Source organism: Chiloscyllium plagiosum, unplaced genomic scaffold, assembly GCF_037043375.1.
Source record: "Chiloscyllium plagiosum isolate Xiang-an unplaced genomic scaffold, Cpla_swu_hap1 HiC_scaffold_21, whole genome shotgun sequence".
Classification (NCBI taxonomy): domain Eukaryota; kingdom Metazoa; phylum Chordata; class Chondrichthyes; order Orectolobiformes; family Hemiscylliidae; genus Chiloscyllium; species Chiloscyllium plagiosum.
This window is the reverse complement of record NW_028270159.1, coordinates 15,255,368-15,271,067: the sequence shown is the minus strand read 5'-3', so window position 1 is coordinate 15,271,067 and position 15,700 is coordinate 15,255,368. Positions and strand designations below refer to the sequence as shown.

At 41.0% G+C, this 15,700-nt stretch overlaps 1 protein-coding gene across 1 annotated transcript in view; it reads left to right on the top strand.

The window, feature by feature from the left end:
• LOC122564614 (hemicentin-1-like) overlaps positions 1-15,700 on the top strand; it is a 421,032-nt gene that overhangs the window by 126,108 nt on the left and 279,224 nt on the right. Inside the window, exons 15-21 of the mRNA XM_087998302.1 lie at positions 409-567; positions 693-887; positions 4,668-4,763; positions 6,048-6,175; positions 7,179-7,323; positions 8,662-8,774; positions 14,652-14,811. Of these exons, the coding sequence (XP_087854428.1) occupies positions 409-567; positions 693-887; positions 4,668-4,763; positions 6,048-6,175; positions 7,179-7,323; positions 8,662-8,774; positions 14,652-14,811 (996 nt within the window). The remainder of the gene's footprint in view (positions 1-408; positions 568-692; positions 888-4,667; positions 4,764-6,047; positions 6,176-7,178; positions 7,324-8,661; positions 8,775-14,651; positions 14,812-15,700) is intronic.

Here is a 15,700-nt window from a genome sequence, read left to right as displayed (position 1 = left end):
TCAGGGTTAAAGGAGGGGAGTGAGATGAGCTGCTTTCATCTTAGGGAGATAGCATGGACACGGTTCATCTAACTGCCTCCCCCATGCTATAACGATTCTAGATGTTATAACTACATGGTTTCAATCTCCTACTCCCCCAAGCTTTCAAGCTTTGTTGACTTCCTAGCAAAATCTGAAGCCTTCTGTTCAAGCATGAAATAATTAAGGAGTGAGAATCATTTCCAGGCAGTGGTGTCAAGTTTGTGGAGAATTGAAAGGAAACCATCAATCTAAGTAGTGAGAGCTGCAATCAATGGGAAGGAAAGCAAATAACTTCAATCCTTGACAGGATTCTGCTCAAAAGTGTTTTTTTTTAAATATTAAAAAAAATTGTGCATAATAATGAGACTGAAATGTATTTCCAAACAGGTGATCTGGAGCTCGCCCTTGTCCCATTTACAGAAATTGATCCAGTTCATGGTACACTGTGGATAAGGAAAGTGCAGCAGGTGGATGCTGGAGAATATACCTGCGTGGCTAGTAATGAGGCTGGCAGATCCTCTGCCACAATAATGTTAGATGTTGGTTGTAAGTTACAATCCACTTATTTTAACAACACATCGGTTCTCTGCTGGTCTTGTGTAGCTACTAATTAAAGATGTTATAGATCTTAGTGAGCTGTCTTTGATGTATCCCTGCCTTCTTTTTCTTAGCTGCTCCTCAGTTCTTGGAGATGCCCTCTGATATATCAGTGACTATTGGCAAGAATGTGACATTGCCTTGCAGTGCAGTTGGGGAACCAGTTCCACAGGTCACCTGGCGACGTCTTGATGGACAGCCCATCTTTTCCAAAACTGATTCAATGAGCTTTGTCAGCCAGCTGGAGACGGGCAGCTTGTTCATAGAGGGTAAGTATAGGGATTCTGTAACAGCTTTGCTGAATAGAAAATGCTGACGAGCAATAGGTTTGACTTAGGTGATGCTATTTTAGCAACATGTGCTCACACAATATTTAATGTCTGTATAGTTCCATGGAAAATATCTTCCACCATTCAGTGATCAAGAAAGGGAAAATAATTCTAACTATTTAAAATAAAACTCTTGCACTTACTCGAAAGGGGTAATGATTTTCTTTCAGAAATCTGCTCTCAGTAAGCCTCGTCTATTGTAAGGAATCTGTGTCAATATTCATCCTATAAATCATCACAAATATATTAAGGACAAAAGGGTAACTAGGGAGAGAATAGGGCCCCTCAAAGATCAGCAAGGCGGCCTTTGTGTGGAGCCACAGAAAATGGGGAAGATACTAAATGAATATTTCACATCAGTATTTACTGTGGAAAAGGATATGGAAGATATAGACTGTAGGGAAATAGATGATGACATCTTGCAAAATGTCCAGATGACAGATGAGGAAGTGCCTGATGTCTTAAAGCGGTTAAAGGTGGATAAATCCCCAGGACCTGATCAGTTGTACCCGAGAACTCCGTGGGAAGCTAGAGAAATGATTGCTGGGCCTCTTGCTGAGATTTTTGTATCATCGATAGTCACAGGTGAGGTGCCGGAAGACTGGAGGTTGGCAAATGTGGTGCCACTGTTTAAGAAGGGCTGTAAAGACAAGCCAGGGAACTATAGACCAGTGAGCCTGACGTCAGTGGTGGGCATGTTGTTGGAGGGAATCCTGAGGGACAGGATGTACGTGTAGTTGGAAAGGCAAGGATGATTCGGGATAGTCAACATGGCTTTGTGCGTGGGAAATCATGTCTCACAAACTTGATTGAGTTTTTTGAAGAAGTAACAAAGAAGATTGATGAGGGCAGAGCAGTAGATGTGATCTATATGGACTTCAGTAAGGTGTTCAACAAGGTTCCCCATGGGAGACTGATTAGCAAGGTTAGATCTCACGGAATACAGGGAGAACTAGCCATTTGGATACAGAACTGGCTCAAAGGTAGAAGACAGTGGGTGGTGGTGGAGGGTTGTTTTTCAGACTGGAGGTCTGTGTCCAGTGGAGTGCCACAAGGATCGGTTCTCGGCCCTCTAATTTTTGTCATTTACATAAATGATTTGGATGCGAGTATAAGAGGTACAGTTAGTAAGTTTGCAGATGACACCAAAATTGGAGGTGTAGTGGACAGCAAAGAGGGTTACCTCAGATTACAACAGGATCTTGACCAGATGGGCCAATGGGCTGAGAAGTGGCAGATGGAGTTTAATTCAGACAAATGTGAGGTGCTGCATTTTGGGAAAGCAAATCTTAGCAGGACTTATACACTTAATGGTAAGGTCCTAGGGAGTGTTACTGAACAAAGAGACCTTGGAGTGCAGGTTCATAGCTCCTTGAAAATGGAGTCGCAGGTAGATAGGATAGTGAAGAAGGCGTTTGGTATGCTTTCCTTTATTGGTCAGAGTATTGAGTACAGGAGTTGGGAGGTCATGTTGCGGCTGTACAGGACATTGGTTAGGCCACTGTTGGAATATTGTGTGCAATTCTGGTCTCCTTCCTATCGGAAAGATGTTGTGAAACTTGAAAGGGTTTAGAAAAAATTTACAAGGATGTTGCCAGGATTGGAGGATTTGAGCTATAGGGAGAGGCTGAACAGGCTGGGGCTGTTTTCCCTGGAGCGTTGGAGGCTGAGGTTTACAAAATTATGAGGGGCATGGATAGGATAAATAGACAAAGTCTATTCCCTGGGATCGGGGAGTCCAGAACGAGAGGGCATAGGTTTAGGGTGAGGCGGAACGATATAAAAGAGACCTAAGGGGCAACTTTTTCATGCAGAGGATGGTACGGGTATAGAATGAGCTGCCAGAGGATGTGATGGAGGCTGGAACAATTGCAATATTTAAGAGGCATTTGGATGGGTATATGAATAGGAAGGGTTTGTAGGGGTATGGGCCGGGTGCTGGCAGATGGGACTAGATTGGGTTGGGATATCTGGTCGGCATGGGCAGGTTGGACTGAAAGGTCTGTTTCCATGCTGTACATCTCTATGACTCTATAACTGCCTTGTGTGTGTTATCAGCTAGCTGTGAGCCATCTGTCAGTTCCTTGCACATGGACCTAGTGGCTGAGCTCAACAGTTGAAAAGGCCAATTGGCAGCTTCTTTCTGTTTTGTTTTTGTTTAGTTTGTTTGCCCAATGCAATGGATTCTATTCACTTATTGAACAGAATCTCTGATCTCCAAAGACCCATTGCAGCAGAAAAACCATCTTACTAGTTGGGGACTGCCTAACTTAAGGTGGGTGGTGGCTGACCAGTAACACACAATTGTCCCTTTCACGTCTGAGATAGCCTGTAGCATCCATTTTCAATGCTGATCAAGTTCTATCTTCTATGTTATGTTAACACTGCTGTGAAACTGGAGACTTCTCTCCAGGTGCTAGCCTGAGTTAAAGGTTTGGGAGATCCGGCCCAACTTTTAGGGTCTCCATCTCAACCTCCCCAGTTGAGTCCAAAGGAATGCAAATCACTACATTTTGGCAACAGCTTGGTAGCAGGAGTTGCAGGGAAGGTGTGATATTTAGAAATCAAGGGTTTACTCATAACAGCATAAGAAATAGGAGCAGGAGTAGGCCATTTGTCCCCTCAAGCTTGCTCTGTAATTGTTTAAGATCTTGGCTGATCTGCCCCAGGCCTCAACTCCTCTTTCACACCAGCTCCTCATGGCATTCAACTTCTAGATATTTCAAAAATCTATTTGCCTTGTCTTTAAATGGTTTCAGTGATCTAATCTCCACAATTCTCTAGAGTAGAGAATTCCAGGTATTTATAACCCTCTGGGAGATTAATTTCCTTTGCATCTCAGTTAGAAATAAATGTTGCCTTATTCTGTAACTATGTTTCCTAATGCCTTTTGCCCATTTTCCTTCACTTTCAACTCACTTGAGGTCTCCATAAGTTGTAAGTCTGAGGACCAAAACTCAGTGTTCCTCTGAAGCTTTAGCCTGGGGCCATGAGAGACCCAGTTTCATATGTCATCATGAGGAGGCACAACGAGGATTAACAAAGGACAGCTTAGTACTGACAAGGAGAAGGCTACACATTTGGCTTTCTTTTTCTTATTGCTGCTAACCAGCAGTGTGTTCTGAAAATGAGAGGCCGACCAGATCACAGAAATGGAAAGCATGCTAAATCTCTTCAGCTCCCACACAAGACATATTGATCTTTTGAGTAGATACAAGCTGTTGGGATCTTTTGAATATTCCCATGACAACCATAAAAGGGGATGTGAAACAGAAGTGAACTGTAACTGTCTAGCCTTATTTCATTTGAAAAGTTACATTCAACAGAGAAGCATTTATCTTTATATTACATTCAACAGAGAAACATTTATTTTTATACTGCAGTCTGCGATCAAGCCTAGCCTGTATAAATTCATATACAATGTTTGACCTTAACCAGTCTGATTGCCCAGAAATCAACTTTGAACAAAAAGAAAGCAAAACAGAAAGCCATATAATATGGAATGTTGACTAAATACACAAAAACTAAGTATCATTAATCCCATAAAATAAAGCCAGACAGTTAATTGTGATGGTGCCAAGAAACCCATTTCTGTTTGAGCCCACTTATTAATGGCCATAGATTAAAGTACTCACTTGGCATGAATCAGAACTGTCTAGCTCTCCCTGCCTCCTCCTCCTCCAACTAAAACTGGACTTATACCTCTTTACCTTGTTACAGGTGTGTGGTTGGACGATGAAGGTATGTATGTTTGTGAGGCGCAGAATCTGTTTGGAGTGATCCGTTCTGAGGTAGCATTGACCATCAGTGGTCTTGGTGAGTCACAGAATGTTATACCATTAAATCAGCACCATTGTGTCTTCGCCCGTCTACACAAAATTATCTAATCTGACACTGTTGTTTCCTCCCTGACATTTTTTAAGCATTCATCTTTTTCAAGCAAGTATCTTTTTCCATTGAGAGAGATTTTGGCATTTCAATATTTGTGACTGAAAATTTTCAATTTTTTAACCAACTTTTGTGTGAAGAGTTTTTCTTCGACATTCCCTTTCATTTCTTTAATGGCTGCTCCACGTTATACCCTTGTATTCCTCCCTCATTGTCCAGTAGAAATAAACAACCGTTATTTGTCCTAATGGTCTTTTAAAGACCTCCACCATGGGCGCTCTTGAACCTATTGAAGTCCGTGATAAAATCCTTAATACTTTGAATCTTTTTCTGATTGTAAGGTTTCTTAACTGGTAATGTCCCAGTGATTCTGCACTGGACTTTTTTCATAGTTGCTAAATCTTCTATTGACAATGTGACCCAAAGCGCTACATAATGTTCTGACTACAGCCAAGCTAAGTGGTGGTGTTTAGAGTCTTGAGAGATGCAGTAAGAGCAATCTTAGTGGAGCTGTACACTTCACTGAGCTATGCCATGTCCAGCGTGAAAATATTTTTGCACAGAGAATGGTATTACATATTCTTCATCTTCCTTGGTACATTTATTCCACACGCTCAAGGAAAAGGGACCAAATTTTGTACTGGATAGAAGGAAAACATTTCTTATCATTGTATGTCTATTCCAACTCATTCTGTCTTTCGTTCTGGTAAATAAAAAGTATGATTATTTGAATGCCACCAGAATTGTTTTGGGACAACAACGAATTTTAATGGAAATAATACCATTTTAACAGAATCCCCTATTGTTTTTATTCCATTTTATACATTCATCTCAAATCAAACATTTAGGTTGACTTGCATGACACATTTGGTATTCCAAATGTATTCCTCAGCTCCCAGGCTCCGTCGTATCCAATTTTGTTCTTTGGAAAATAGCTAGGTATTTATCAGAATAGATTAATTGCTGTTTGTTTTATCAAGCATTCATTTCCTTTTTGTTCAGGTTGTGTCAGTAAGCCACTTTCTTATTATGAAACAATCTCTCCAGAGCTGTTTTGCGATTAGACTGGTTTAATGTGAGGTCGTACAGAGGGGAAACCAGAGGAAACACTCTGGTTCTAATGCTGGTATTTATTGGTCAAAACACACTGTTTAATCAGTAGTGCATGCTGAATTGTTCATGTTGACTTGATCCTTCTGTTTTCATCTAAAGTCGCCCCTGAGGTAGTTGAAAGTGCCCCAGTCATCAATGTACTGGAGGGTCGGTCTCTAACATTACCATGTGTGGTACTGGCTGGAAATCCATTCCCTGAGCATTACTGGTTAAAGGACAATCAGCTGGTGAGTACATTCTTGGAGAACTGTTCTCTCCTGAGACATTTCTCTCTGTGCATTCAGTTGTTTCATAATGCAATACATGCTTACCTGATGGCAATCATAGTAAGAACATTTACCAGGCTGGCCTGAGGTATTTATGCTCATCATATAATGTTAGTTGTTGGTTTGTCATGATATCAGACATCTTACTCAGATCAGAAATCTAACCTATACCTTCTGGTTTGAATGACTTAATGTGAAATTGAAAGATGTCTATATTCACATGGGTACGGGTGTTTAATATTTAAATGTGAATACTAACTAAAATTAACTATGATGAGCTATTTGTATTTCCACCCTCCAGAGACTGAAACTGTTCTAGTTCACTTACCTTCTCCAAGGATACAAAGGAAAGATCCATTACATCTATTGTTGCTTGGTTCAGATGCAGGTTACAGAGGTGAAGGCATTGCCTGTTGAGAGCTGCAGTTACCATATAGACTTTCTTGTTTTCAAATATTTTCTTATATTCAAGAACCTCAACAGATTAAGGAAATTTTAGTTTTGGAGCTACCTCAATGAATGAAAGTAAATACCTAATATTGATGAGAGCTTTTGTGCTTACACTATTATTATATCAGCTGGCACAATTGACCTACAATTATCATTAATTGTGTAGTCAGGAGAAGGAAAGTTAGCTAACATTCTCTTTTCTGATTAATGTGTTGTGAGTCTCATTGCAACATTACATTATGGAGATCAAGTACTGAAATTTGCATCTGAGACCTCTGTAGTCAAATGGTTGGCCAACAATATTAGGATGAGGATTCCACATTGAATGAGGTACAAGGCTGACTGACAAGAGTCAGCATTTTACAAGAGGACATAAAAATGGGAGACGGTAATACTGGAAAACAAAAAAAACAGCAGAAACATATCCTGCACCACTGTTTAAAATGATTCTTCATCACTTAGAAAATTGTTATTTTGAGATTTTAAGCATTATTCCCTTCTTGCCTCCCTGAAGTTAAGTTTGGACAGTCGTCTGTCAATCCGAAGTGATGGCAGTTTCTTTATTGAGAGAACAGAGCAAGGAGATGCTGGAAAGTATATCTGCACCATCAGAAATGTAGTGGGATCTGTTAATAAGACCGTCACAGTGTATGTTCATGGTGAGTAGTTTGAAGAGGGACTTGTTTTTATTCACTCATGGATACAAGGGTCACTGGCAAGACCAACAATAATTGCCCATTCTGAATTGTTGTTGGGAAGTTGGTGTTGAGCTGTCTTCTTGAGATGCTGCCGTACTTGTAGTGTTAGACACACCCACAATGCTGTTAGGATGGAAGCAGAAACAAATGTTTCCAGTTTCCTTGTGATATTTGTGCATACCTGTTGTCAGTATTGCAGAAGTTTGAGGTCCTTTAGGATGACTGATAAGTTGTCACCTCACTTACATTTCACTTGCTGCGTGCAAACAGGAATATATTCATAATGGTTTTCCTGGCTAGTAACAGGTACTTTGAGATGACCTTTCCCTTTCACATTCTCTCCACATAAGGAAGCAATAGTCCCTCTTTTTTTCTTCCCAGTCAAGGTGAAGCCTCAGGAGATCGTGTAATGAACACAAGTTTGGTGTATTCTTTGGAAACTGAGTGTTTCTTGAGTTGGTGGAAGTGAACTGATCTTAAACATAAAGAGGTTAATTGTAATCAGAATTGATTATACTGTCAGATCATGATCATGAAGTTCTCTATTTAGGAATACAGAAAAAGGAGTCCTGTCATTCAGTACGATCATAGCTGATCGAACACTTCAATTCCTTTTACTCACCCCATCTCAAACCCTGTACTCGAATGGTAATCAATTTCTACCTTAAACATACTCAAAGACTGATCATCCACAGTCCACTCTCGTATTTATTAAGGAGAAGACCATAGGGAACAACTCCCTGGAGGAATAAATAGGTTTTCTCATTTGATGGCTTCCTGTAGAGTGTAATATCCAATTTCTTGATGAAATTGGAGGGATGATAACTTGCAGGATCAGTGTTCCTCCTTTCTCGGGAGTCATGTTGCTTTTTCAGAGTAATACTATGGATATGCTCTGGTAGTTTCTGCAACTATTGCTATTGTAACTGGGGATAACACTGAAGCAGGAACAAAGGTTGTGGCCTGCAAAGAATTAATAAAGAGAAGTGACAAAATGTTGTGTTGATACTATTCAGCTTCCTCTGTATCCTTAATGACCAACCTCATCAAGACAACCTTGAATTTTGGAATCACCTCACCCACAAAGAAAAGAAATAAATTCAGATTATGGTTGATCCAGGTTGTTGCTGTTGCCAGCACAAGACATATCTTTGGAGATAGTTAACAAAAGAGGACATGTCTGATTATCCTCCCGCACCAAACAAAATATGGAATATTTCTTCTGATTACAAATTATTAATGAAATCAATTTGCATCTGTATAAGTTGACATTTTTAAAAAGATTTTCTTTTTCTATAGTTCTACCTTCAATTAAACATGGGCAAACTGTTTACATCACTGATGAGGGGGTGGCTATCACTCTGCTTTGTGAATCGAGTGGAACTCCAAAACCAACAGTCGTTTGGTCCAAGGTATGACATAATCACAGGGTCCTAATACAGGTTACTCCAGAAATAAGAAAGAGCCTGAACATCCAAGTTATGTTGTAGGTGTTGCTATTCTCTTAAAAGAAGGATATATAGAACATAAGAATAGGAGCAGGAGTAGGCCATTCAGCTTCTTAAGCCTGCCCTGCCATTCTTTAAGATCATGGTTGATTTTCCCCAGGCTCAAACTCCTCTTTCATGCCAGCTCTTCATAACCCTCAACTGCTTGATATCCTCCTCCTCTTTAAATATTTTCAGTAATCTAGCCTCCCCAACTCTCTCAAGTAGTGAATTCCAGACATTTACTACTTTCTGAGAGAGGAAATTCTTTTGCAACTCTATTTTAAATGGAGCTGTTCTTATTCTGTAACTATGTACCCTGTTTTGAGATTCCCTCACTTATGGGAACGTCTTCTCAACATCTATCCTGTCAAGCTGACTGAGAATTTAAGGAAGGATATACTGGCACTGGAGCAATTCAAAAAGATTCTCTAATTCCTGGGATGAAGGGTTAATTTATCAAGAGTGGTTAAACAAGTTAGACTTTTATTCTTTAGTGTTTAGAAGAATGTGAAGTGATCCTATTGAAGCACTAAGGAATAAAAGCCTAACCTGTTTGGCCGTTCTTCATAGATTAACCCTTCATCCCAGGAATTAGTGAATCTCTTTTGAAATGCCTCCAGTGCCAGAATATCCTTTCTTAAATACAGGGACTGAACTATACTTCCAGGTACTGCCTCAAAACATCCTGTGTAACTGTAACAAGACTTCCCTATTTTTAACCTCCAAAGGTCAACATTCCATTTGCCTTCTCAATAGCTGCAATGGAAAATTTGCACTTTGGCTTAACAACGATGGTACATGTTAGGGAATTTTCCATTTTTTAAGAGAGGTTTAAGAATTCATTCCCAGCAGTTGAAAATGTTAATACTTAATGTGGTTTTCCGGATTTGAGAATATTGAAACTTGATGGGAAAGCTAGTAGAATTCATAAATCTGACACCCTTAAATTCTAAAAATTTAAAGCAATCTTACAAGAGGCATTATAATTGGCAGCCACTTTCTTCTAGTGTCTGGAGGGCAGATTAAGGGAGAGTCCCTTCTCTACTCCCTCTTTAATTCATCCTGTAGGGTTATTCAATAGTCTTTCTAGAAAGAGCCAGTTTTATATGATCTTATTCAAGCGAAGTGCAGTCTCCTGGTGACTGTTAATGATCTAACCATTGACAAGCTGATGGTCTTGTGGATCTTACATATCAATTACAGTATTGTGTTAAAAACGCCTGTTACAAATCACTGAATTGTTACAGAAGGAGGCCATTCAGTTCATGATGCTTGCATCAGCATAATAAATGAGCATCAATACCTAATACTAATCTCACGCTAGGTAGTTCTCCTAAAGCAACATTCCTGTGTGATGTTGTGTTATAGGAAATCACGCAGTAGGAATAATGGGGTCTATGGGAAATACAGGGTTAGAGGCGAACCACCAAAAATGAGTAAAAATCGAAACAAAAATAGTAGTTAGCCTAACACAAATGATAGCACAGTCTAATTCAATTTTAAAATCATATATTTCAATGAAATAAAACAGTAAATTTAACAGCTTACATGGTTTCTGAGTCTGCTGAGTTACAGTGCAGAACTGTATTAAGACAGGGGTTGAGGGTCATCATCACCTCATCATTACTTTCCTAAAGGACCTAAAATCACTGAGTACAGCACTGCGCCTTTCAGAAATCTCTTCACCAGAAAGCTCGCGGGTTGACTGACCACATGATGTCAACAAAGGATCCAGTCCTCAGCACACCACGGCACCTAGTGCAGGGTTGAAATAGTGCAATAACCAATAATAGCTTGCTTTATTTAAAATAAAGGTCCGGTCCACAATCACAAATCGCGTTATAGCCAAGTCACGTTTATGAAACACGCTTTATAGAACATAGAACAGTACAGACCCTTTGGCCCATGATGTTGTGCCAAGCATTTATCTTAATCTACGATCAACATAACCACACCCCCCTCAATTTACTCCCATCCATGTGCTTGTCCAGCAGTCACTTAAATGTCCCTAATGTCTCTGACTCTACTACCACTGCTGCAGTGCATTCCATGCACCCATAACTCTTTGCGCAAAGAACCACCTCTGACATCTCCCCTACACCTTCCTCCAGTTACCTTAAAATTATGACCCCTCAAGACAGCCATTTCTGCCCTGGGGAAAAGTCTCTGGCTGTGTATTCTATCTATGCCTCTCAATACCTTGTACGGCTCTATCAAGTCACGTCTCTTTGTTCTTCTCTCCAGTGTGAAAAGCCCTGGCTCACTCAACCTCTCTTCATAAGACATGCCCTCCAATCCAGGCAGCATCCTGGTAAATCTCGTCTGCAGCCTCTCTAAAGCATCTACAACCTTCCTATAATGAGGCGACCAGAACTGGACACAATATTCCAAAGGTGGTCTAACCATGGTTTTATAGAGCTGCAGCAAAACCTCACAGCTCTTAAACTTAATCCCCCTGTTAATGAAAGCCAAAACACCATATGCCTTCTTAAACTCTATCAACTTGGGTGGCAACTTGAGGGATCTATGTACATGGACCCCAAGATCTCTGTTCCTCCACACTGCCAAGAACCTTGTCTTTAACCCTGTATTCAGCATTCAAATTCAACCTTCCAAAATGAATCACTTTGCATTTATCCAGGTTGAACTCCATCAGCCACTTCTCAGACCAGCTCTGCATCTTGTCAATGTCTTGTTGTAGCCTGCAACAGCCCTCGACACTATCTACGACACCATCGACCTTTGTGTCATCGACGAACTCACTAACCCACCCTTCCACTTCTTCATCTAAGTCATTTATAAAAACTACAAAGAGCAGAGGCCCAAGAACAGATCTCTATGGGACACTGCTGGTCACCCACCTCCAGGTGGAATACTTTCCTTCCACTACCACTCACTGTCTTCTTTTGGCCAGCAATTCTGTATCCAAACAGCCAAATTTCCCTGTATCCCATACATCCTAACTTTCGGAATGAACCTACCATGGGGAACTTATCAAATGCCTTAATGAATTCCATATACACCACATCCACTGCTCGACTTTCATCAACTTGTCTCCTCACATCCTCAAAGAAGTCAATAAGGCTTGTGAGACTTGACCTGCCCCTCACAAAGCCATGCTGACTATCTTTAATCAAATTATATTTTTCCAAATCATCATAAATCCTGCATCACAGAATCCTTTCCAGTACCTTGCTTATTACAGACATAAGATTGACTGATCTGTAGTTCCCAGGGATTTCCCTATTCCATTTCTTGAACAGAGGAACAACATTTGCCTCCCTCCAATCAGCCGGTACTTCTCCCATGGAGAGTGAAGATGCAAAGATCATTGCCAGTGGCACAGCAATCTCATTCATTTGGTCTGGCCCTGGGGACATATCTGTCTTGATGTTTCCCAGAATTTCCAGCACATTCACTTCCTTAATATCAATTTTTTCAAGCCTATTGACCTGGTCCCTGGTGTTCTCACAGTCAACAATGTCCTCCTTTCTCATGAATACTGAAGCAAAAACTCATTTAGGGCCTCAGCTACCTCTTCAGACTCCAGACACAAGTTCCCTCCACTATCCCCGATCAGCCCTACCCTCACTCTGATCTTTCTCTATTCCTCACTTGCATGTAGAACATCTTTGGGTTTTCTCTAATTGTACATGCCAAGGCTTTTTTGTGCTCCCTCCTAGCTCTCCTCAGTCCATTTTTGAGTTCTTTCCTAGCTACCCTATAATCCTCTAAAGCTGTGCTAGATTCTTGCTTCCTCAACCTTAAATAAGCTTCCTTCTTCCTTTTGATGTTAAGCTCCTCTGCTCTTGTCATCCAAGGCTCCTTCACCTTACCACTTCTTGCTTGTCTCAGTGGGAAAAAGTTATCCAACATTCGCAACAAGTGCTCCTTAAACAGCCTCCACATTTCTGTTTTGCATTTCTCATAGAATAATTGTTCCAATTTATACTCCAGAGCTCCTAGCAGTATAATTTCTCCTCCCCCAATTACATATCTTTCCATACTGTCTGCTCCTATCCCTCTCCATGGCTATGGTAAAGGTGAGGCAGTTGTGGTAACTGTTACCGAAATGCTCTCCCACCAAGAGATCTGACACCTGGCCTGGCTCATTGCCTAGCACTGAATCCAGTAAGGCTCTCCCTCCCCAGTCAGCCAATCTACATATAGAGTCAGGAATCCCTCCTGGACACCTGACAAAATCGGTTCCATCCAGACCATTGCACTAAGAAGGTTCCAATCAATATTGGGGAAGTTGAAGTCACACAAAACAACAACTCTGTTACATCTGCACCTTTTAAAAATCTGCTGTCCAATCTGTTCTTCCATCTCTCTGCCACTGTTGGGGGTTTACAGGAAACACCCAATAAAGTGATTGCTCCTTTCCTGTTACTGACGTCCACCCAAACTGACTCAGGAGACAAACCCACCGTAACAACTTCCTCTTCTGCAGCTGTGATGCACTGCCTAGTTAACAATGCTACTCCCCCTCCTCTTTTACCACCCCGTTTTTTACAAGATCTAAACCCTGGAACATCCAGCAACCATTCCTGCCCTGTGAAATCCATGTCTCCTTTATGGCCACAATGTCATAGTTCCAAGTACTGATCCATGCTCTAAGTTCATCACTCTTATCCTGACACTCATTGCATTGAAACAGGCACACTTCAACAAATCCCTTTGCCCTATCCTTCCTGACAGACTCTCTGCATTCTATTTCTACCTGTTCATTAACTACCCTCTCCACTAAGCTACAGCTCTGGTTCACATCCCCCTGCCAAACTAGTTAAACCCTCCCGAAGTGATCTCGCAAATCTCCCACCCAGGACATTGGTGTCCCTCCAGTTTAAATGCAACCCGTCCCTCATCTACAAGGTGCCCCAATGATCTATGTATCTGAAGCCCTCCCTCCTGCACCAGCCCTTAGCCATGTGTTTAGCTGCACTTGTTCCCTGTTCCTCGCCTCACCTAACACATGGCACCGGTAGTAATGCTGAGATTACTACTCTGCTCATCCTGCGTTTTAGCTTCCAACATAACTCCCTGAAATCACTTTATAGGTCCTCATCCCTCAACTTATAGGAGAATTAGCTGTATATCCCCACATTCTTGCACATTATCTTTAACCAAATAATCATCTAATGTCCTCTTGAATGCCTCAATTGAATCACATTAAAAAGATTTTCCTCACTTCACCCTTACTTCCTTTGCAGATCATTTTTAATCAATGCTCTCTTGTTCCAGTACCTTTTATGATTGGGAACAATTTCTCCCTAACTATTCTATCTGGCCCGCTCATGTTTCTGAAAACCTCTGTCAAATCTCCTCTTAGCCTTCTTCTCCCGCAGGGAAACTGTCCCAACTTCTTCGATCTGACCTCATAACTAAAGCTCCTCATCTCTGGAACTATTCTTGTAAACTGCTTCTGCACTCACATCAGTGCATTCATCTCCTTCCTATAACGTGACTGGATCTACAGAAATTGTCTAAGATTTGATGATCAGATGTTATAATCTGTTGCCTTCCCCACACAAGACACTGTCCAATAACAAATGAAAAACAGGAGAGTAGAGCATAATGGGTAGCATCCAGCATTCAGAATGAGAAAGTGAGTGACATAAATGTACTCACACATTGACACAGGCTTTTAGAACAAGTCACCTTCTGGCTCTTTTACCAAAAGGTGATGCACATGGTAAGGCGATTAAGAGGTGGGGCAGGGCTGCCTCTAGGGTTACTATTCAAAACATTTTTCGTCTGAAACTATTATGCCTTCCTTGTTTTCTATGTCATCTGCAGGGTAGGGAGCTCATATCTCGACATGAACCACAATATTCAATCGATGCAAGTGGAAAGCTCCTGATCCCATACCCATCAGCAGAAGATTCTGGAATCTACATCTGCACTGCAACAAATGTAGCAGGGGTTTCCAGCAGAGAAATGCAGCTGTTTGTCCACAGTAAGGATATTAGTGATATTACAGTTAGATTCAAATACACCCAGTCTGTTGCTCCACATAAAAAGTCTCATGTTACACTTAGCATGCAAGATGTTAAAATGTACATTAGCCAACACAAGAAATTGGAGTAGGAGTGGACCATCTAGCCCTTTGAGCCAGCTTTCCTATTTAACATGATCATGGGCTTCAACTCCACCTCCCCACCTGCTGCATATAGCCCTTGATTTCCTGAGGGACCAACAATCTTTCTATCTCAGCTTTAAATATATTTAAAGGAATATTAATCTCTACAGGAGACTTGTCGAGTGGGAGGTGGTAAGTGATGAGTAGTAAATGCATCTCACTAGTATAGCCTGCTGGAAATTAAGCCTTGCTATTCCCAGAATCATTGCAAAAGGTTAAAATGTTTTAAAAATGCACCACCAAATTCTCTGATTTACCTGGCTTCTAAACCGAGATTGACAAGAACCGCTGACTAGGTACTTAATGTACTTAACAAAAATTACTACTTATTACAAGAAATTTGACTCTAGCTGCAGGTAAACAGTTAGATTAGATTAGATTAGATTAGATTACAGTGTGGAAACAGGCCCTTTGGCCCAACAAGTCCACACCGACCCGCCGAAGCGAAACCCACCCATACCCCTACATTTACTCCTTACCTAACACTACAGGCAATTTAGTATGGCCAATTCACCTGACCCTGCACATCTTTTTGGATGGTGGGAGGAAACCGGAGCACCCGGAGGAAACCCACGCAGACACGGGGAGAACGTGCAAACTCCACACAGTCAGTCGCCTGAGGCGGGAGTCAGTCGAGTTATGAAGTATAAACATATAACTCTACTAATTAAAAATGTAATCCCCTTATAAATTCCCCAATACACAT